The sequence below is a fragment of the Sus scrofa genome, chromosome 3 (genome assembly GCF_054392235.1).
Source record: "Sus scrofa isolate SSC_HxYL_T2T_F1_AM1 chromosome 3, Sscrofa_HxYL_maternal_Yorkshire_Landrace_v2.0, whole genome shotgun sequence".
Lineage (NCBI taxonomy): Eukaryota > Metazoa > Chordata > Mammalia > Artiodactyla > Suidae > Sus > Sus scrofa.
The window spans coordinates 129,394,458-129,418,741 of NC_139385.1; the positions used below are offsets into that span (position 1 = coordinate 129,394,458).

The 24,284-nt window shown below is 36.6% G+C and overlaps 1 protein-coding gene and 1 long non-coding RNA gene across 14 annotated transcripts in view; both read right to left on the minus strand.

Annotated features, from left to right (window-relative positions):
* The window catches only part of LOC102159977 (uncharacterized), a 777,987-nt gene that overhangs the window by 748,414 nt on the left and 5,289 nt on the right, over window positions 1-24,284 (minus strand). The window lies entirely within an intron of this gene.
* TDRD15 (tudor domain containing 15) lies at window positions 6,014-20,249 on the minus strand. The gene is given in 26 exon segments (XM_085016195.1): window positions 6,014-6,075; window positions 12,902-13,013; window positions 13,015-13,865; window positions 13,868-14,144; window positions 14,146-14,388; window positions 14,390-14,522; window positions 14,524-15,119; window positions 15,122-15,545; window positions 15,547-15,579; window positions 15,581-16,135; window positions 16,137-16,215; window positions 16,218-16,303; window positions 16,305-16,341; window positions 16,598-16,739; window positions 16,741-17,090; window positions 17,370-17,453; window positions 17,456-17,516; window positions 17,518-17,706; window positions 17,708-17,869; window positions 17,872-17,933; window positions 18,211-18,371; window positions 18,373-18,480; window positions 18,482-18,913; window positions 18,915-19,541; window positions 19,819-20,149; window positions 20,152-20,249. Coding segments are annotated over 26 exon segments (6,228 nt in total). The 5' UTR covers window positions 20,183-20,249.

The window sequence follows — 24,284 nt, forward strand, 5'->3', positions numbered from 1 at the left end:
CAAGTCTGGAAGATGAAGACAAGAAAGTACACACATAAAGCATTCAGACAGGCTAATGGTAATACCCATGTACACATCCTGGTGTGTGACTGGGTGATTTGTGCTCTACTTAAGGCTTCCACCACCAAATATATCCAACAAAAAAAAGAATTACCCATCCAGTGGTGTCATACCACCTCTGTTCTCAGTCATACTAGCATATAGACAATGACCCAGCGATTCCAGCAAAGTAACCCAATCCATACCCAACAGAAATGCACACATCTGTTCATGACACAACACACATGCTTCATGTAAGTATCTGCAACAGGTGAAAACTGCAAAAATGTCATCAAGAGTAGAATGAACAAATCCTGGTATTTCGTAATAAAATATTATTTAGAAATGATAATGAACCAAATACTACAAACTTACAGTAATCAAAACACCATGTTATTGGCACAAAAACAGACATACAGAACAATGGAACAGAGTGGAGAACCCAGAAATAAACCCATATGATTATAGTCAATTTGTAAAAAAGAAAGCAAAAACATACAATGGAGAAAAGACAACTTCTATTGAAGAAGTGGGAAAACTGGGCAGGTACATGTAAAATAATGACACTAGAATATTTTCTCACATTACAGAGAAGAACAAACTCAAATGGATTAAGGACCTAAATTTAAGAACTGAAATCATTAAATTCCTAGGAGCAAACATAAGCAGAACACTCTTTGACATAAATCTTTTATCCATCTCCTTAAATCAAAGGAAATAAGAACAAAATAAACAAATGGGACCTAATTAAATGTAAAAGCTTTTGCATAAAAAGGAAACCATCGATAAAATGAAAAGACAACCTATGAAAAGAGAGAAAATATCTGCCAATGAGATGACTCATAAGGGGTTAATACCCAAAATAAACAATCCATACAAACTCAACACCCACAAAAAAACAATCTGATTAGAAAATATGATTAGAAGACATGAACAGACTTTTTTTATCCCCAAGAAGATATACAAATGGCCGACTATACAAAAAAATGTTCCACATTGCTTATCAGAGAAATGCACATCAAAACCACAATAAGGTATCACCTCAAACCTGTCAAAGTGGCTATCATCACGAATACAAACAACAAATGTTGGTGAGAATGTGGAGAAAAAGGAACCCCAGTGCAGTGCTGGTGAGACTATATAAATCAGTACAACTACTGTGGAAAACAGTATGTAGGTTTCTCAAAAAACTAAAGATAGAACCACTGTATGACCCCACAATTTCACAGTTTAGCATACATCTGAAGATGATGAGAACAATGATTTGAAAAGTTACATGCACCCCTATGTTTGCAGCAACATTAGTTCCCAAGATAAGGGAACAACTTAAGTGTCTACCAACAGATGAATGAAGAAAATGTGTGTGTATGTGTCATTATATTATGCTTAATGAATTACGTCAGAGAAAGATAAATACTTTGCTAGCCCCTATATGTGGAATCTAAAAATTAAAATGAATGGATACAGCAAAACAGATTCACCGATATACTGGTGGTTCCCACTGTAGAAGGGGAACGGGGCAAGATAGGGGTAAGGGACTAAGAGGTACAAATTACTATGTATAAAGCAGTAGGATACAAGTATGGAAATATAGCCATTACTTTGTAATAACTCTAAATGGAATATAATCTATAAAAAATATTGAATCACTGTCACATACCTGAAAATACTGTAAGTCAACTATACTTCAAATTTTAAGTTAACTATATTTCAAACTGTACTTCAACTATATTTTAAATTTTAAAATTTTAAAAAGAAAATAAATACCCCAGCTATAAATGAATCTATTTTAAAAATTGTGCAAAGGACAAAGTATGAATTTAAGAGCATACCATAAGTTCCATACCATTAAAAGAAAAGAAAGCAACATTACTTTTTTCTTGTTGGCAAGCTTAGGTGGTAAAGCCTTTTTTAAAACACAAAAAAAGGGGAGTTCCTGTTGGGGCTCAGCAGAAAGGAACCCAACTAGGATCCATGTGGACACAGATTCCGTCCTTGGCCTCACTCAGTGGGTGAGGATCCCGCGTTGCTGTGGCTATGGCTGATAGGCCAGCAACTAGAGCTCCAATTCAACCCCTAACCTGAGAACTTCCATATGCCACACATGTGGCCCGAAAAAGACAAAAAATGCAAAAAGGGAAATATCATAGTAGTCAGGATAGTAGTTCACTTGAAGCCACAAATATTGGAGAGGATAGGTAAAGAGCTTCTCGTGCTTTAGCAATGTTCTTTCTCGAGCTGTGTAGTGGTGACATGGTGTTAAATCAAAATAACACACAGCTAGAGGGCTTTTGTTTTGAGCTGTTTTCTTTATGCTACATTTAAGAACAAAGGTTTAAAAATGCATTATACACCAATAGCTAATGATAACAAGCATGGAATGCTCAGAGCTATAGATGCTATCTTCCCTTTCTTAGGACTTTTTTTTTGTTTTTCTTCTTATGGCCCAATCTGCAGTATATGGAAGTTCCCAGGCTAGGGGTCGAATTGGAGCTGCAGCTGCAGGTCTACACCACAGCTATGCTGGATCCAAGCCTTATCTACCAACCATGCTGCAACTTTCAGCAATGCCTGATCCCTAACCCACTGAGTAAGGCCAGAAACCAAACCCCCATCCTCACAGACACTGTCAGGTGCTTAAACCAACGAACAACAATAGGAACTCCAAATACCTTGAGGTTTGACATTTCCCTTAAGTTTGAAATCCCCACAAGAGATATCAGAACGATTTCCTTACATTCATCTTTTCTTTTAATGGTTTCAAAGGAACAGCTTAGTGAATGCATAAGTTTTATACTTATAATTTTTAAGCAGTTTAACTGAAATTTCACTTGTCATAAAATCCACCTTTTTAAAATGTACAACACTATGTACATTCAGAGTTATACAACCACTGTCACCAGTGAACTTCAGAGCATTCCTCAGCACTTCAAAGCGAAACACCCATCAGCAGTCACTTCCTACCCCACCTCCCCTTAGGCTTTAGCAATCAAAGCAAAAAGTAGTGTGTGTCGTGTAATGTCAACTTTGCTTTGCTATACAATGATTCCCATAATTTCCTTCCTTGTATGTTTAAGTTCCCTGGCAAACTATACCACATCTTCCAATCATCAGGCTCCTAAGTTCTATTTTTGCTGTTTTTTTAACTGTTTTCTCAATCCTAGGCCATTAGGCACACTGTCCTCTGCGGATCTAAAACACCTCTCATACACCTTTTATTACACACTACATACGAATCCCTTTCATAGCCATTTATTAATTTGTTCCCATCACTGTAATGGAAATACCTTAAGAACCAGAATCTGACTTGGCTTTCTATCTCCTGTATCCAACTGAGGGATGTCAAAAACATTGATGAATGAATGTACCATATAGGAGATTATAACAAGGTTATAAAGGATGATGATTTAGTTGATGAGAAGATATTCAAAGATCACTATGTTCAAGGAGGTCAAGACAGAAATAAATACCTTGTGCTATGCAAAAGCGTGATGATAATAGCTTTAGTCAGCAACTGATCACTTTATGAATAAAAATGAGTTCTCACTACAGCACAGCGGTTAAGGATCCCACATCGTCTCTGAGGTGGCACAGGTTCTATTCCTGGCTGGGAGCAGAGGGTTAAGGGTTCTGCATTGCTGCATCTGTGGCATCAGTAGTAGCAGTGGCTCAGATTCCATCCTTGGCCCATGAAATTCTTATGCCACAAGTCCCCCCCCCCCCACCGCTGCCCCGCAAAAAAGAGAACATAGTCTAAGGAAATATGTTAAAACCATTGCTCAAGAGTTCAAACTAAGATGTTAATGAATCATAGCCAAAGGAGAACAACTATTAGAATCTGATTTTGTTGAAACACACACACATATACTGTTTAACTTAGGAAAGTATCACAAATTTTATTGTGAAAAAATTTAACTCAAAATACACACATAAAAAGATTTCACTTGGGTGTATGTAAATAAAATTCAGTAACAATATGTAACAAGGTTTAAGTGATACCAGAGTTCAGTAATCTTATGAAAAATCACAAAATGTTTTATTAGAGTGGAAAAAATATACAAATATTATCAGCATAAAATATAAAATTTAACCCTAAAAAATATAAATCCTAAAATAAAAGCATGTTATTCAAAAGTACTCTGAATAAAACTACACTATTACTATACATCCTCCATATAATTTTGTAGCTTAGTAAAACAGCTTAATGTAGGGAAAAAAAAATGTATCTTCAAAACAAAATAAAAACAAAAAAATAAGCTTTAAATTAAGCACCATTTATCTTAAAAGAAGGAAATCTAATCATCTCTGCAGCTATTCTCTTTTTTTTTTAAATCACATCTGTAGTTGTATAATGCTAACAATCCAATTTCACAGGATTTCCATCCCATAACCCAAGCACATCCCCCTGCCCCCCAAACTGTCTCCTCCGGAGACCATAAGTTTTTCAACGTCTGTGAGTTAGCATCTGTTCTGCAAAGAAGTTCAGGCTCTGCAGCTATTTTCTGTATTGCAATTCTGTCCACGTAGAAGAATCAATTAATAACTGAAACATAGACTTGAAAAAACATTTTCTATGATATTAATTTAAGTGCTATAAATTTGTGCAATTTGTCATTTCTGATCATTTCCAAACAAAGTATTACACATCAAGACATAATTGAACTGAAATTAAAAGAACTCAAAAACTAAAGGAGTATGCAGCCCTTCATGATTAAATTGCTACTAAAAAATCATTACTACTTTCTTACTTTGATATTCAAATTCATTTTTTTAAACTAACCAAATCATTAACTTTGGCTTATCTTATGATACCAAAACAAAGTAAGAGCAACCCAGTTACACAACAATCAGAGAAGTTGTGTAAAGCAAATTATTTTTCCAATAGAAGCACACATTTAAATTGTAGAAAATAATCTTCGAGATCTCGAGGTTTTGGGAAAGATGACACAAAAGTATTCAAAGAAATTAATTACAGCCAGTAATCATTAAATTCTCTATTCTAAAGTAATCAAAAACTAGATGTTAACTCAGTGTAAAAATATATACATAATTATCTGCCTTGAATAAGTTTTAACTTTCAGGATACCAAATTTAAACATTCAGTACACATGTACAAATGATAAGCTTCACCGACCCTAGCCAGCTTAGGAAATTTAACTTTTAGAAAAAGTCTTTAAATCACTAAATCTCTTGTTTTCCAAAATTATTTGACTTACAGTGACTTAAGCATACTTGTATAGTATTATGGTTCTATCTTTGCACCAAAACAATATTCTGGATTTGCTCAATAAATATTCACTTGGAAAATAAATTCCAATACACAGGTAAATGCTCTGACCATGTCATTATCCAACCACCAGACAATAATGTTCTTTAATATCACAAATGTCCACAAGAAACAAAAAATATAAAACCAAATTACAAAAAAGTAAAACCAAATTAAAAATAGATATACCTATGAAAGGAAAGAAAAATACCATGATACAAGCTAAAAAGATGAAGGACGGGGTTAAGTCTGACCTCTCTCCTATAGCCTTGTGATAAACGTTAGTCCCATAAACCAGGGAATACTGCTATGTAGCATTAATTTGATGGTTATTCAGCAGCAACACATAACCCATGACTGCAATTATGACTCTACAAATTAGCAACTGAAACAAAGGTTTTAGTCAGGAAAGACAGCTGAAAAATAATTGAAAGTATTGGTAAAATCATTTTATGGACTGTGCAAGTACATGCAAAGTATTAGATATCAAATAAAATGTTTTAAGATACTTTATAGGGATGAAGGATGAAGGACAGTTCCCAAGTAATCTTTTTATAATCAAAAATTATCACCATTCTTGTCACAAAAATTTCTCTCACATTCTAATTACCGTTTCCTGGGAAAATAATCTGAATCTAGATTATTTTAACATGCTTTAATATTAGAAGTTGTTCTATGCGTACCACTTTTCTAACATCTAAACAGTAATTACTGTGTGTCATTTGTTGCCAAATTGATGTGTAAACGATCTGAACTTTCTAATATGTCTACTGAAAGAACAAGAAAAAGATGACTTTTAATAAAATTTTCAAAGCATTATGGCTTTATTAACAGTTATTCAAGATTTTGAAAATTCCTATTACAAACAGAATTTTTACTTACAATTCCTAGAAGTCCCAATTTAAAAAGGTACGAAATATGACAAAAATGGATCATACATAAGCTTTATACAACTTAAAATAGCTTTCCTTAATATATAAAATCACTTTGGAAAAAAAAAAAACACACGAAGCCTATATTTAGAACTATTATTATCTCTCCATCATAAATCCTATCTCCCAAACAGAAATTTAACCATTAATCTAATGATTATACCGCAAGTATGGTGTGTGCACATTAATGATACACACTAAGTACTTGTTTCTTAAAGAGCAGCCTCAAAAATTTTCTCAACTTACTCTTTCGCAAACTATTTTTGACGCAAGTACAGCAGCTTATTATGATTACTGGCATTTCTCAGAGTGAACATTCACTATACACCAGGTACTAGTGAAAATGGTCCATGTGTTTTATTTATTTCTCACGACAATGGAGTAGTTATAATTATCTCCGTTTACAGATAAAGAAACTGAGGATGAAGAGCAGTTGAAAAGCTTACCTACTATTTTAGTAAGGGGTGAAGAATTCAAACTTAGGAGTAGGGCCTCATGTCCATACTTTACACTAAATGCTAAATCTAACGCCAATAATTTTTTTATTTTTATTTTTATGGCCATACCTGCAGCAAATGGAAGTTCCCAGGCCAGGGTCAAATCAGAGCTACAGGTGGGACCTACACCACACAGCCATAAACACCACCAGATCCAAGCACCATCTACACCATAAATCCTTTACCCCCTGAGTGAGGACAGGGATCGAACCTACATCCTCACAGAGACAATGTCAGGTCCTTATTCTGCTGAGCCACAATGGGAACTCGCAAGTGATTTATAAATATGTATCATTTACCAGTGTTAAATTTTCAAAATTCAGTCCAACGGTGTGCATGCCTGTCAGCCACTCACCCTCTGGATATCTAGATGTTACCTCAAATTTAACATGTCACACAAAATTCTTCTCTAAAATTGGATTGCCATTCCAGATTTCTTTCAAAGATGTCTTCCAGTTAAATAACAAACTATAGAAGGTAGGACGTAAACATCACACACTTCCTCATAACCAAAGAGTAACTAGATTTTTTTTTTTTGTGCTTTGTCCAAGGGTTGTTACAGTCTCTAGTCCCCATAATGATCTATTCTATTCAACAACTTTCAGATAAGACCAATCAATCAAGTAACCAACCAATCCGCCATAGTTGGAAAAAAAAAAAAAAAAAAAAAAAAAAAACACCCTGAGGATTAAGAAATGATGGAGTAGTAGAACATGAGGCTCATCTACTCCCACAAATATGTCAGGAAAGCATCTATACATGGAAACATTTGCACAAAAAATTTCCCGAAAGCTGGCAAAAGAACTCAGGATTCTACAGAGCAAGAAAATTTTCATGAAACCAGTTAGGACAAAAGAAAACGAGAAAGGGAAGCAGCATGGGACCTGCACCTCTAGGAGGCAGATGAACCCAGGGAAGTCCCCCCATCAGCAAGGACATCACCTGGGACAGAGGAATTTAGAATACTGGAGGAGAACACAGCAATCTTGTGAAGCAGTTGAACACTTCTCCACAAAGGGTCAGTGTAGGCTGTGTTCTCCAATATTCTAAATTCCTCTGTCCCAGACTAAAAACCATATAATCCCTCAATGGATAGCAGGAAGAAAGCTTCCAACAAAATTCAACACCCATTTCTGATTAAAAAAAACTAAAAACATTCTCCAGAAAGTGGGAACAGAGGGACTCTACCTCAATATAATAAAAGCCATATATGACAAACCCACAGCTAATATAATTCTCAATGGTAAAAAGCAAAGTATTTCTGCTAAGATAAAGAATAAGACAAAGATGTCCACTTTTACCACTGTTATTCAACATGGTTTTGGAAATCCTACGTGGATGTATCAGAAGAAAGAGAAATCCAGATTGGAAAAATAATAGTAAAATAATCATTGTTTGTAGATGATATTATAATATACCAAGAAAATCCTAAAAACCAGACAACTGTTGGAACTCACTGAACTTTAGTAAAGTTAATCGATATACTACTATATACTAACAAAGAAAGATCAAAGAGAGAAATTAGGGAACCCATCCCATTTACTATCACATGATAAAGAATAAAATACCCAGGAATAAACATAACTGAAGAGGCAAAAAGACCTGTACTCTGAAAACTATAAGACGCTGATGGAAGAAACTGAAAATGACAGATGGAAAGATAAACCATGGTCGTGGACTGGAAGAATCCATATCGTCAAAATGACTATACTACTCAAGGAAATAAATTTCAATGCAATTTTATCAAATTACCAAGAACATTCTTCACAGAATTAGTACAAAATATTTTCAATTGTGTATGGAAACACAAGAGACCCTGAATAGCCAAACCAATATTGAAGAAAAACAGAACTGGAGGAATCAGGCTACCTGACTCCATACTACTACAAAGCTACAGTCATCAAAACAGTGTTCTATGGGCACAAAAACAGAAATATACATCAATAGAATAGGATAGAAAGCCCAGAAATAAACTCAAGCACCTATGGTCAACTCATCTATGCAGAGGAGGCAAGAACATACAGTGGGAGGAAAGACGGTCTCTTCAATAAGCGGTGCTGGGAAAACTGGACAGCTACATGTAAAAGAATGAAATTAGAATATTTTCTAACAACATATACAAAAATAACTCAAGATTGATTGAAGACCTAAAGGTAAGGCTAGGTATTATGAAACTCCTAGAGGAAAACATAGGCAGAATGCTCTTTGACGTAAGTTTCAGCAACATCTTGTTTAATCCACCTCCTAGAATCATGACAATAAAAACAAAGTAAACCAATGAGACCTAATTAAACTCCAAAGCTTTTACACAAAGTAAACCATTAAAAATAACGAAGATAACCCAAAGAATGTGAGAAAATCTTTCCACACAATGCGATCAATAAAGGCCTAATGCCCAAAATATACACACTCAACAACAAAAAAAGAAAACCAAATCAAAAAATAGGCAGAAGACCTAAATAGACATTTCTCCAAAGAAGTTATATGGATAGCCAATATGTACATGAAAAGATGCTCAACACCCCTCAATACCACTAATTATTAGAGAAATGAAAATAAAAACTACAATGAGGTACCACTTCACACTGGTCAGAATGACTATCATTAATAAGTCTACAAATAAATTCTGGAGCAGGTGTGGAGAAAAGGGTACCCTCCTTCACTGTTGGTGAGAATGTGAGTTGGTACAACCATGATGGATGACAATATAGAGGATCTTCAGGAAACTAAATGTAGAACTACCATATATGATCCAGCAATCCCACTCCTGGACATATATCTGGAAAAAACTTGCCTTCAAAAAGATATACGCACCCTTATGTTCATTGTAGTATTATTCACCATAGCCAAGACATGCAAACAATCTAAATGTCCCTTGACAGATAAATTAAGAAAATGCAGTACACATATACACTGGAGTACTACTCAGCCACAAAAAAGAATGAAATTAATGGCAACTGGAGCAACACGGATGCCACTAGAGATTCTCATACTAAGTGAAGTCAGTCAGAAAGAAAAAGGCAAATACCATATGATATTATTTACATGTGTAGTCTACAATAGGGCACAAATGAACCTACCTACAAAATAGAAACAGACTCATGGACAGAGAGACAACAGACTTGTGGTTGCCCAAGGGGAGGGGAGATGGGGTAGAATGGACAGGGAGTTTGGAGTTGGTAGATGAAAATTATTACATTTAGAACGGTTAAGCAATGAGATCCTACTGTACGCACAGGAAACTACCCAAACTCTGATAGAACCTGATGAAAAAGCATGTAGGAAAAGCAATATATATGTATGACTGGGTCACTATGCTGTACAGCAGAAATTGGTACAACACTGTCAACTATAATAAAATAAAAACAATGACACATGTAACATCATTTTGAAGATTACCACATGGAAACTGAGGAATTACTTTAAATGTATTTAACACTGATTTTTATTTATTACCATTGTACATACATATAAAGCACACATGAACTATACTGGTCCATGCATATTTCTTAAAAAAAAACTTCCAAAAACATCCTGGAAAAAATACTAGTAATTTTTGAGAAAATAGTCCATAAAGGCAATTACCTTGAATATGTAAGTACTGATATGTCATAGTAGGTTAAATCTATGAGAAAGTTAAGCCAATTTTCTAAATATAAGAAGCTGCAACCTCTCTAAAACAATACCTGTGCAGATAAAATAAAATGCTGTGTTAGAAATGACCTAAAAGTGTAGCGCATCTTTTACAATTTAAGTCTAGCAGAGAACTACTCTGACCCCTATGTATAGTCTGGACTCCAAACACAGGAGGGACAGATTCTAAATGTTTCCACACAAGATCCAGAATTATTATTTTCTCTCACAAAATAATTCAGGAACTTTTCCCTAATACACTCTAGAATAGTTGTTATCGACCTTGGCTATACATTAGATTCACTTGGGGACCTTCAAAAATTCAAAAGGTGAGGCAATAGCAAGACCAATTAAAACAATTTTAATGAGATCCAGGCATCAGAATGTTTTTAAAAAATCCTTTCTCAATGCAAATGCAAAGCCTAGGTTGAAAAGCACTATTGTTAGAGGCCCTCTGCTAGCATTTAATAGGCAAAAATTTCCAATACTGACATCTTCAAAGAACTACTAAAATCCTTTGCCTTAGACTCAGAGAAACTGCAGGCAATAATAGCATCAAATGAGCAGTGCTCTTGAACAATTAATACAATTGGAAGGAGCCTAGATGAATACTTAAGGCAACTAAATGAGTTTTTTAATGTTTTCTTATTTTTATTTTGTTCTAAAGCTATACAGTTATGTTTTATCAGTTTATTCTTAGTCCATAGAACCACATTTCTTTTGACTCACTGAAGTATGATTTTTCCTGAAATGGGACTTCAAATTTTTTAGAAATATGGTTTTGGTCCTCTAATTCCTTTTACACCTGCAACTTTCACTTTAACTCACTTTATTCACTGTGTGATAAGGAATATAGGATGTGGGATAGAAGTGGGAACCAGAAGCAGGATCTTAAAGAATCTGATAGCAAAAAACACAGAAGGCAGAAACATACACAAGTAAAGGAACAATAAAAGACACAAGCGCCAGACGTACGGAGTGATGGTCAAGAGTTTTGTAGAAAAACTTCCTCAAACTATTTTTTAAAGTATAAATACTGCATCAAGTAGACTTTGGAGTCAGAGACATCTGAATTTAAAATGTCAGTTCCTTCCTTAAGGACTTTATACCCATGGGTAACTTACTTAGTCTCCCTGAGCCTCATCCATAAAATAGAAATCTGTTTGGGAGAGAAGGATACATCTTCCCACTCGTGACTTCCTTCCATGTGGAAGTAGTCATGTTTGAGGCACACCCCTAATGTCACATTCCTCTGGTGTCTTTCCTCCCTTACCCGCCAGGAGCAGGGGTGATCTGACTGGTGTATTTACAAGAAAGATCTATGTTAGATTATGAGGATCTTCCTCCTGCCTCCCTTCCTTTCTAGAGGTAACTACCACAAGCTGTAAATTTCACCTGGGTAAGCCCCCACGTGGAGAACTCTCTTCTCTGCCTGTATTGCTAAGTTTAAATTACGGATTCAGTATTAGTAAACCCATTTACCCATGAGATAAGCCAGATTCGTCAATACTGTTTTTGTTTTTTTTTTAAAAACATGGTATGGTGCTCATCAATTACACTTCTCTTTGTCTCTCTCTAAGGTGGTTTTGAATTCAGGCAAAGTAGGATACTAGTTATTAGACTTTTAAATTTTAGTATCAACCTACTTTATGGAGCTGTGGTAAGCTTTAAATAAAATACATATAAAACTCTGCATAGTACCTGGAAAACAGTAAATACACCCTCTACCGTAACTGCTGCTGTACTAAAAGATTCAAAACTAAGGAAAAAGGGCCAATTTTAAAGCATTTATCCATTCACTATGAAACATCTAATATGAATTTGAATGAAATATTCTATAATACCTCTATAAAAACAAGATCTCCATTCACTGAAGAAAAAATAACTTGTTAATGTTACTAGTTATAATATGAATCATACAAATTTACAGTCCGAACAATCATTCATTAAGCAGGGAACATTCCTTATAGCCAATAAAATTCTAATACATACAGATAATTAAACACAACATGCATAAGCAAAGTCAGACATTATTCTAAAAAAAATTAAAACATCTTAGAATCGGCTTGACATCTAAAAGTTTTAAGAAGAAACATCCTTCAGTTAATTTATTAAGGTTAACTCCATTAGCAATATGTTCAGAAGCACACTCAAAAAACCAAAGGATACATTTCATCTGGTAATAAAACATAAAAGAAAACTGATGCTTCAAAATGAGCCCAGCAGCTCTAACAGCAGCAAGAAAAACCTGACATCTATGGTCCTTCAGGAGTTTTATGAAACCCCTGGAATTATTTGTAAAATGTCGTGCATATATGCATGTAAATGTGGTACAAATCCTCTCATTACATTCTCAAAGGTCACCACTCAAAAAAATAACAACAGTGATGCTTCTAGTCACCATTTATTCAATTTCCTTAGTAAAATCTTGCAGGATTTATTTTCAACTTTAATTTTAGTAAATAACTTTTAAAGAATCAAAATACAATCTACAAAATCTCTAAAAGAGCATCTTTTTAAAATTGGCTACTTACCTTTCACATGTTCTGATATAATTTTTTCATTAACATGCAATGCTTTTTCTGCTCTTAAGTCCATTGTGTTTTCCTGTATTCCTACAGGTGGTAGTTTTTCAAAAATGTTTTCAAATGTAATTGGTGTTACTCTTCAAACCATTAGATGCTTCCCAAAATGAAGCTGTTGTACATGTATCAAATGTAATGGTACTTTGGGGATTATGTGTTTCACTACCAACCTTCTTCCTCAGTGTTAAATTTCTACAATGTAATCTTTTACTAATATGGTTTTTTCTTAAGAGGTTCTCATAGACATCTTTTCTCTTTAGTTTTCTGCTTTTTTAATTTTTGCTTCTCCATGTATGTGCATTTGTATTTTCTCCTTTGTAATAATTTTGATCTAACAACCAACAAACAGGCTTATTCATTAATTTATATTGAATTTTAGTAGATCCAGTAGTACTCAAGGCATGGAGATGATCTGAATCTTTAGAATAAATTGCCAGACCAGATGCAACCAATTTATCAGCCAAATTGCTTTTCTCATGAATGATATCTACCTTCAGTTTTGTTTCAAAATTATATTCCCTTGGCTGAAAAACCAAGCCTGGTTTATTCAGGAAATATTGAAAAACACTTTTGGCTTCTTCATTCCAATGTTTCCCTTCAACAGGTAAGATACCAAATCAACTGCAAGGATAACTCAGTCTTGGCAAATTCAAAAGTTCCTCAGGAACAACTAAGATTTTTTTGTATCTGAATTAAAGTATGTGAACATAAAATCCATAGTCAATCAATATAAGAAGTAATAACTGATCAGAAATTTCAAAAATTTCTACTCTATTCCATTGATCTTCCAATCCATATTTGGACAAACAACCAGAACCAGGAATTACATGCTCTTGAGGTACTGTTTGTAAGTTTTCTGGTAAATCAGAAAGCAACATAAAGAGAGACTTCACTGCATCAAAGAAATCTTCAACTCAACACAGAAGTCTGATGGATCAGAAACAATACCAGAGTACTGCATACCATTTTGGAGTTGTGCCCGAGTAAATGATCTTGTTGTACATGATGACACAGGAGTCTTAGATTCAATGCTGAAAATGATTCCTGAAGATTTGTTTTTGGTTTCTTCAACATGAACTGTATTCAGATTCAAATATTCCAAAAGTAAACAGCCATCTATAAAAATTTCTACTTTCCAGGCAGAGTCTAAACATTTCAAGAAAAGGATGTTTATTTCCAAATGAGCAAATACAGAAACACACAATGGACTCCAATGGCATGTTACTAAAATTTTCAAACCAAATCCATTTACAAGGCACGGCTTGTCTTGGAATATTTATTTCATTACTAAGCACCCTGGTATTACATAAAGGCACTATTTCATGCCAACCATGATCTACTAAAAAAACCAAGCACCTTCTCATCAACACACACTTTTTTTCTACTTTTGAGCCATACCACTTCAAAGTTTTTTTAGATTTTTCCAAGCATTCTAACTAAGCCTTTTTCAGGATCTTTCACTGATAAAATAGAGGGTTTTTTGGCTTCTTTAGTAATTAATACTGCTGAATCAGATAAAATCTTTTTCTTTTTAGATAAATTCACATAGAATGTCCCACTTTTTGAAACAAAGTATTTCAGCCTTTTCAAGTTGTCCTGGTTTTAACTTTTCCAAAGGAATATTAACCACCTGTTGGTAAGATGGCTGAAGGATCACAGAACCTTCATAGTCATTTGATTGTCCTTCCTTCATTTCATTAACAGGGAACATCTTTTCAGCCACAACCTGAGACATTTGCAAGACTGTTTTCTGTAGCTTTGAACATACTGTCCTTTTCAGTAATTCATTAATGACACATTTTTCATCACAAATTAGTTTTACTTCCCATTTCTGCTCATGTTTTTTCAAAAACTCACAAGAAACTATTTTGTTTCTTACTCTTGAAGCAAAATAATCAACAGTTTTGCTATCCCATATTTTATCAGGCTCATTCCACTTTACTCCACTAAAGAAAGAATGGACTCCTAGCTGAGGAATAGTTGGGAATTCCTCCTTAATTTCATAAATTTTAGATGCAGTTACTATTTCAGTGTTACCATAGTCAATAAATTCCACTTCAAAAGAATTTCCCGGCAAAATCTTCTTAATAACAGCTCTGTAAGTGACTTTATCACCAGAGTATTCTGCTACTACAAGATCTCCCACCATAGGTTTATCTGATTTTTTTCCTCTTTGAATATATTGTTTCTTCTTTCAAGTAGAGCATCTGCAAGTCTGGTGATTACATTTTCATTCTCAGCAAGCTGAATATGGAAATTTGCTGGATTACTGATATTAGAAACGTATCCTTTAACTCTGGTATTCAAGTAAACTTTGAGTTGAGGAAGATCTTTGATCTGTGGTCTAGCAATACTATATGGATTTTGTGAGGCTGCCTGATTTAAGTCTCTGATAAAAGACTGTGATACAACCCTGACTGAGTTCTGGCCCGTATCACTTTGATCAAGAGTATGTGCAGAACCAGGGACAATTTTTACACCTTTCCATTTTCCATCACTCAAAGACTTCTTCACTTTGTTTTTTGACACAGGTTCAACTTTGTAGCAAATTAATTGTTTAAAAAGCCTGGCATATAAACTTTCGGAATTTATTATCTATTCGGCTTTCAGAATATGTTACTAGTTTTATTTATCATATTTTGGTGAAAGCCATTTTCTATTTTGCCTTTCAAGGAAACAGCAAGTCTCTTATTCTCATTTGTTTTATGACCTTTTTCCACACAATGTGCTTGGTCACAATGTTTTTTTTTCCCATAAGCATGGAGCAACATTTTAATTTTCTGATTTATATGTTGATAGCCATCATATAATTCTATACCAAGTTGGCCATCTGGCTCCCTTGACAGTACTATTGCCTTTAATGGTTTTCCCAAGCCATTACCTTCAAACAAACTATTGCTTTCTGCTGGAATATCTACATCCCCAAGACGTGACAAAAAACATTTAACAGCTAGCATAGGTGTAAACAGCAATTCTGGAAACTCATCTGAAACGGCCCTTAACATACGTTCTTCTACTAACTGCGTATTTCCAAAGTCCACAAAAGATACCAGAAAGTCAGATAATGAATCTGTTGGCAATGCTAAAGCTCTGTAAGAGAGGCCATCCTCTACATTCTTAGATATGCACAATCGCATTTTACTAAAATCGTATTTGGGGCAATCACTGAGGTTACTCATCTCTGATTTTTGTTTCAATTATCTCAAGGGCTTTATTATTTCCACTAAGTTGGCAATACAACTTTGTATGACTATACATGTGAGATATATTTTTTCCTCACTTCCAATTTTTATATTGAAGGAGGAACAACAGTAACTGTAAAGACTAACTGAAGATGGGAATGGCTTTGATCATGTACTGTGCAGAACCATGATTAGTAAGAAATTCTTGGAGTTCCCGTCGTGGCACAGTGGTTAACGAATCCGACTAGGAACCATGAGGTTGCGGGTTCGGTCCCTGCCCTTGCTCAGTGGGTTAACGATCCGGCATTGCCGTGAGCTGTGGTGTAGGTTGCAGACGCGGCTCGGATCCCGCGTTGCTGTGGCTCTGGCGTAGGCCGGTGGCTACAGCTCCGATTCGACCCCTAGCCTGGGAACCTCCATATGCCACAGGAAGCGGCCCTAGAAAAGGCAAAAAGAAGTTCTTTTGCACTGGTAAATGGAGAGTGTAAATCCACTAAACTGCATAAGCAGTTTGGATGTACAAGAACTAAGGCATAGACGGCACAAGTCAATAACCTTCTAGATGAAGAGGTACAATTCCCAAAGTCTCTGCATGCTTCTCCTGTACCAACTTAGTAATTTACAACTAACGGGTTCAATGAAATAGTTAAGACTACATCTGAGAGCCTGGCCTTGTAAAAAAAGGAAACATGGGTTAATAGCACAAAGTTCTTTAATTAAAACTCTTTCCTGGTAACCATAATCAACAAATACTACGTCAAATTGTTTTTTTGATACTTGAGTCAAAACGGCAACTCTATACCACTTCCCATCTTTAGAATACTTAGCAACACAAGCAACCTGCCCAATTTGGTAAGGATCAGAATGAATATTGTAATAATTCTGAAGTTGTTCCATTAGTAAATTTAAGTCTTCTAATTTACATCAGAGCTGGCATGCAAAGTCACCTGGGCCATGATAATAAGAACACTCGGAGTTCCCGTCGTGGCGCAGTGGTTAACAAATCCGACTAGGAACCATGAGGTTGCGGGTTCGATCCCTGCCCTTGCTCAGTGGGTTAACGATCTGGCGTTGCCGTGAGCTGAGGTGTAGGTCACAGACGCGGCTCAGATTCTGCGTTGCTGTGGCGCAGGCATAGGCTGGTGGCTACAGCTCCGATTAGACCCCTAGCCTGGGAACCTCCATATGCCGCGGGAGCGGCCCAAGAAATAGCAAAAAGACAAAAAAAAAAAAAAAAAAAAAAGAACACTCAACTTCAAGGACTGTTCCTGGTTTAAACACATATTCTTTGTAAGGCCATGGTGACTCAGCTCCCACAAAGTCAAAGGGTTTTTTAAATCTGAGAAATTAATAGCTTGGGATTTTATCAAAGACAAGTTACTTTTCTTTTAGCTTATTTGAATGGTACTTCTTAGGTCTAGGTCCTTCAAAAAGGGCAGATATGACTTTAACATTAACTTCGTTTTCAGATTTTAACTCTGGATATTCACTTATAGTTTTTGAACATTCTGGTTCTACTTTCCAATATTCTGCATATCCAGCTCGTGAAATAAGACAAGCAACGTCAATATTTTTCTGAGGCTTCGATACGCTGAATATTTACAGTATACTTGCCATCTTTTCTTGCTATAACTTGAAGCAAAATTGCCTTGGTCAGAACAATTTTGTTTAAATCAATTGCTGTCTTCACCTGCAAACCTCCAACAGGATATATATGTGCAAGTGTACAGCACACACAGCTAAAGCAGGCAACTCACAAAACTCTGGAAGCAAAATTTTTACATCAAAAAATGCTATGGGAGTTCCCGTCGTGGCGCAGTGGTTAACGAATCTGACTAGGAACCATGAGGTTGCGGGTTCGGTCCCTGCCCTTGCTCAGTGGATTAACGATCCGGCGTTACCATGAGCTGTGGTGTAGGTTGCAGACGCGGCTTGGATCCCGCGTTGCTGTGGCTCTGGCGTAGGCTGGTGGCTGCAGCTCCGATTAGACCCCTAGCCTGGGAATCTCCATACGCCGCGGGAGCAGCCCAAGAAATAGCAAAAAGCAAAAAAAAAAATTTTTTTTAAATGGTATGGAATCAGTATTTCCATAATCTAAAAAATAAACATTAATTTTATACTCAATTTCAGTGATGACAGCTCTATAAAAATGTTTGTCCTTGCTGTATCTAGCACAACAGAAGAATCCAGGTTCTGGATTTCTTAGAATCTGTTCATCATTTACACATAAATCATAAATTTATATTTTTCATCATATCTTGAAATTCACTCTGATGTTCATTAGTACATATCCAGAAATCTGATGGGTTTAATACATACATCACAAAAGTTATGTAGGCAGACTCTCTCCATTTCTACAGTTTTAATAGGAAAATCTACTTTCAAAGGGTCTTTTTTATTTAGAGAGTCTATCGACTGTTCATTATTTCCAATAAAACTCTCAACTGCAAAGCTGTTTACATCAGAAGCACTAGTTTCCCTCAACATATTACAGATTTTTGAATCAGACACTGGACAAAGTACTTGTGTGCCTACAGTCTTCAGCACACACTCAGAATTAAGTGTAGACTCTTGAGTTTGTAATGTTACGTAATATAAATGCTCAACCTTATTGAGCCAATCAAGGTGTGCATATACTATTTGTCCTAACAAGGCTTGTTTAAATATACTCAGTTGAAATTTTCTTGCCTCTCTGTCTAGACTGTGTAAATACGTCAGAGAACGTGGAAATGAAAATAATGGTACTAAAATAAAATATTGTTTAAGTTTCTTTACATGAGGCTATAGCCTCACTACTGCCATAATCCATAAATCAAATTTTCACTTGATTATTGGGCAAGAGCTGCTGAAGAATTCCTCTATGCCACTGTCCATTTCTCCTTTTGGCGACAAAGAGTTGTCCAAAATTATCACATGTGGGACTACTTTGACAACTAATATCATAATGCAAAGTCATATAAACTGTCAAGTTTTCTAATTCTGGAATCCATTTAATTAACTGGCAATAAAATTTACATGGGCTCAATGCAGATGATACTTTTACACTTTCAATACTGCCTACTGACAAAGATGCTTGCAAATTATCTAGAACATGTTGAATATTAAGTAAAGTATCATTATTACTTAATAATTCAGGGCTTTCATGTTGTAATGAATCTGGCATTTGTTTAGGGAATTCTTTTACCATTTCTACAATAAGACAAAATGAATCCCCATCAATAAGTCTCCCTAATTGTAATTCAAGAGCCTGGGATATGATTTTTGGCACTTCAAGAAGAACCATTTGAAGAGGCAAAATAGCTTGTACACAACCTTTCACCTGCAGTCCTACTAATGACTTGAAATAATTCAAAGCCTTAGGAGACCATCTTTCCCCAGTTGGTAGTATGTTGGCAAAAATGCCAAATGTGGGAGTTCCCGTCGTGGCGCAGTGGTTAACGAATCTGACTAGGAACCATGAGGTTGCGGGTTCGGTCCCTGCCCTTGCTCAGTGGGTTAACAATCCGGCGTTGCCGTGAGCTGTGGTGTAGGTTGCAGACGCGGCTCGGATCCCGAGTTGCTATGTCTCTGGTGTAGGCCGGTGGCTACAGCTCCGATTGGACCCCTAGCCTGGGAACCTCCATATGCTGCGGGAGCAGCCCAAAGAAATAGCAAAAAGACAAAAAAAAAAAAAAAATGCCAAATGTTACCCATGGTGGCAACTCAAATAAGTTGCCACAGCCTGAAGCAACCTGTATACTGTCAACTCTTAGTTCTTCTCCATGATCTATGAGAAGCACAGTAGAGAGTTCACTTTTCTTTTCCAAAACTCTTCCTCTCTGCCATTCCCCTGATACTCTTTCTTCTACCAAACAAAATCTATCAATGTCCACATTATTTTTTACTTTTGGAATATGCTGTATTTCCCTCTGCAATATGTGGCAGTCAAACTCACATTCAATATTATTTCTGCCTTGAAATTTCACCAGAATGCCCTTGGGAAGACATTCTATATGTGATATTGTCAGAGCCACATTAAAAATGTTGGTAACAAAGATGTGGAGTCCATTTTCTAAAAAGCAAATAATAAATACTAATTAGCTTCTGGATAGACAGCTGTCAAAATTAAATGAATTTTTAGCCTTATATGGAAATTTAAGCCTTAAATTCTAATGCCTTTATCAAATTGAACATGTTGGTAAAAATTATATGGACTGGACAAGATGATGAGATAAAATGTATTTAACTGTTCACTGCCTTCCACACATCCAAAAAATTCTGTTGAAACAACCCAAGGAACATAAAAATAGGGAGAATATATATAATCACTGGAAAACAGAAAGCAGTATTTTTCAGAGACCAACAAATTTCTACTACATTATTAGACTCATATGGTTGTAACAGAAGGAAGCCCAATAAAATCTACTGGAGAATTCCTCCCCCTCCTGTAAGAAAACTACTTTCCCTCATGTAGCCTTCTTTGGACAACCCATAATTCAAAGGTGTGAGTGCTAGAAGCAAGGGTGGATGGTGAGCTGATAGAGGACTGTTTACACTCCCCACTCTGTCAATTAGCAATATCTGGACCCCATCAGCATCACTGTACAACTCCAGGATTCTTTGAGGGTAACATGTCAAGTCCTGGACACCAGTAGGGAAGGCCAGGCATGGAGACTCAGAAGCAGGTTAAATACGTTCAGACCTTGTCACTGGCATGGCTACCCACAAAAAGTGTGAGGGAGGAGAAGAGGAAAAGAAAGTTTTAGCAGAGGAGAGGCTCTCTGCTATAACTACAGCTCTAGCTAATTTTCTCTCAATTGCTGGATTCTAAAAACTGTCAGGCAAATATTCAGAAAGAATAAAACAGCCCCCAAATTCAGGTAAGAACCAACATCTATTGTGATAGGATACTTCAACTCCTACTTGACTCTGAAGTAAACAGTTGACAAGTGTTAATTTCTCTCTCTGAGAATGAGAAAGACACTGGAGCTAAACAATGAGGGAACCACTTAAAAGAAAACCAAGGAAATGCTGTCTTTAGAAATAAACATATTGAAGGAAACAGCAAAAAAAAAATTTCAAAAGTCTGACTCCTGTTACTAAAGAGGCCAAAAGAGGATATTCCCTGGTGGCTCAGCATGTTAAGGATCCAATGTTGTCACTGCTATCGCACAGGTTCGATCCCTGGCCCAGGAATGTCCACATGTCACAGGCGTGGCCAAAATAAATGAAAAAGGCTAAAAGAATAATGCATTTTTAAAAAAAGACTAAATGTCATTACGATGCAACAGTTGGAATTCCTGATGTGGCTCTGTGGTAATGAACCCGACTAGTACCCATGAGGACTTGAGTTCAATCCCTGGCCCTGCTCAGGGGGTTTAAGCATCCAGCATTGCTGTCAGCTACAATATAGGTCACAGACACAGCCTGGATCTGGCGTTGCTGTGGCTGTAGCACAAGCCAGCAGCTGCAGCTCCAATTTGACCCCTAGCCTGGGAACTTCCATATGTCGCAGGTACAGCCCTAAAAAGACCAAAAAAAAAAAAAAAAAGCAACAATTGAAAATTGAAATTAGGAATAATGACACACACAAGATTCAAAAAAACATTCAATGCAAAATAAACATAGATGGGCATTCTCTCAAATTTTTCGACTCCAAAAATACTCAAAAGAAAAGGGTAAGTATCAATGTTATCTCAGAGATAAAGTAACAGAAGCCCTCTACGACTTAAAATCCACGTCTGCAAAGTCAAACAGGCCACTGGAAAGTTAGACAAAGAGGTATTTTTAAGGTCAACTGGGTACTCAGTATGGTCTTTATTTCTTCCTATATAATTAATTTTGTGTGATCATCAGCACGGTTTGACCTATACAGATTTGAGGCTACGCTCACTTGATCCCAGAGTTTTTAAGAATCAAAAACAATGGAGGAGTTCCCATTGTGACTCAGTGGTTAGCAAATCCGACTAGGAACCATGAGGTTGTGGGTTCGATCCCTGGCCTTGCTCAGTGGGCTGGGGATCCAGCGTTGGCGAGAGCTGTGATGCAGGGATCTGAGCTGGGTCTGCAGCCGAGTTGCTGTGACTGTGGCATAGGCCAGCGACTATAGCTCCGATTGGACCCCTAAACTGGGAAACTCCATGTGCATAAAAGACAAAAAGACAAAGAAGTAAAAAGAAAAAACAATGGACAACACACTAAATACTCTCACTAGAATAAACCAAAAGACTTCGGGGGGGGGGGGGGAGGCTTTCTTAAACCACCATTTAAGGCACAGGCCTTTACCCAATTCCCAGATTTTAGTCAGTTTATAGACCAAAAACACTTTAGATAAAAGGAATACCAGATATTATTAAGAAAAGAATCCTGTGGTTGATTATACCCAAAGTATTCTTCCTGGCAATGACCCAAATAGTAAATAGGAAAAATTTAAAAAATAAAAAAACACCCAAGTCTTTCACAAATCACTCTTATTATGTATAAGAAGCAGATGTAGGAGTTCCCATCGTGGCACAGTGGTTAGTGAATCTGACTAGGAACCATGGGTTGCAAGTTCTATCCCTGGCCTTGCTCAGTGGGTTGGGGATCCGGCGTTGCCGTGAGCTATGGTGTAGGTTGCAGATGCGGCTCGGATCCCGCATTGCTGTGGCTCTGGCGTAGGCCGGTGGCTCTGGCTCCAACTAGATCCCCAGCCCGGGAACCTCTATATGCCTCCGGAGCGGCCCTAGAAATAGCAAAAAGACCAAAAACAAACAAAAAAAACCAGATGTAGCCAGAAGGTCTCATTTATTAAATGAAATGGTGAACAAAAAAAATAAGCCAAAGTCCAAAGGCAAAAGGAAGTTGCATCATCAGGTTACTCAAACTACCAGAGGTCTACTCCTCCACACTGCTACCCTCCCCCCAAACAAGGCAAACAGTGTCATGGGGAGTTTCACAGAGGAAGGGGGAAGAAAATACAATAGGAGCCTGGTTTGCACATGCTCTCACATAATGCCAGTAACGTCCAGAAATAGACTGCTGAAGCACTGCATCCCAATCCAGGGAGGCCTTGCCCAAGAAACACAAGGAAATATTCAGAGTTGATAGGACTACCTGCACATCCACCATGCCTCAAGAAGAAACGGCTCCAGTTAATAGTGCACATTAGTGAGTACTAGCTAATACGTTTCTGCAGGATGAGTGGTAACCTGACGGAACAAGACTGGAGGATCTGTTACGCAAGAAGTCTGAAGAAGAGGCATGTGGATGAAGAGCTCAGAACTGGCACATAAAAAGCACATTTCTAGGTCCCACACAATGAACACCAATGCACACTAATGCACACCAAAGGGCTCACTGTGGCAAAGATTCTTAATCCGATAGAATAATCTACTCTGTGAATGTCAAACAGCCTCCTTCCCCTGCCTCTCCACTGACTGCTCAATAGGGTCATGAAGGTTCTCTGGGTCATGGATAAAGCTCCTACCCTTGAAAATCTCAGCATCAAACTATAACATTTCAGAGAAAATTAGGGGAAAAACATAAGAAATTTAAAGCCAAACCAATTACTTTCTACCAGGGACAAGTATAACATTTACTTAAATCAAAATATTCTACATCTAATAAACTCTACTCAGTATTTATATTCCTTGGAATACTACTATATTCACAGAAAGTAGTTACTCTGTACATAAAATTAGGACATCAGGAAACCTGAGTTTTACTTGAGACTCAGTGACTAAGTATGAAATTTGTGGGACTGTTATTTCTTAGAATTCTAAATCTATAAAATGAGAGAGTTAAATTAAATTTCTTCCAAATCTTTTTCTTTGCAGTAGTAGAAATCCTTCTTGATAATGCAAGGTACAAAAAAGTAAATAGAAAACATAAAATACGTACAAATTAGATTCATAAATGGTGTTCTAATAACTTCATAAATTTATACAATTTAATTATAAAGCCAGTAAATGAGAATAATAAAACCATTTTTTTTTTGTCTTTTTGCTATTTCTTGGGCCACTCCCTCGGCATATGGAGGTTCCCAGGCTAGGGGTCCAATCGGAGCTGTAGCCACTGGCCTATGCCAGAGCCACAGCAATGCGGGATCCCAGCCGCGTCTGCAACCTACACCACAGCTCACGGCAACGCCGGATCCTTAACCCACTGAGCAAGGGAAGGGGCCGAACCCG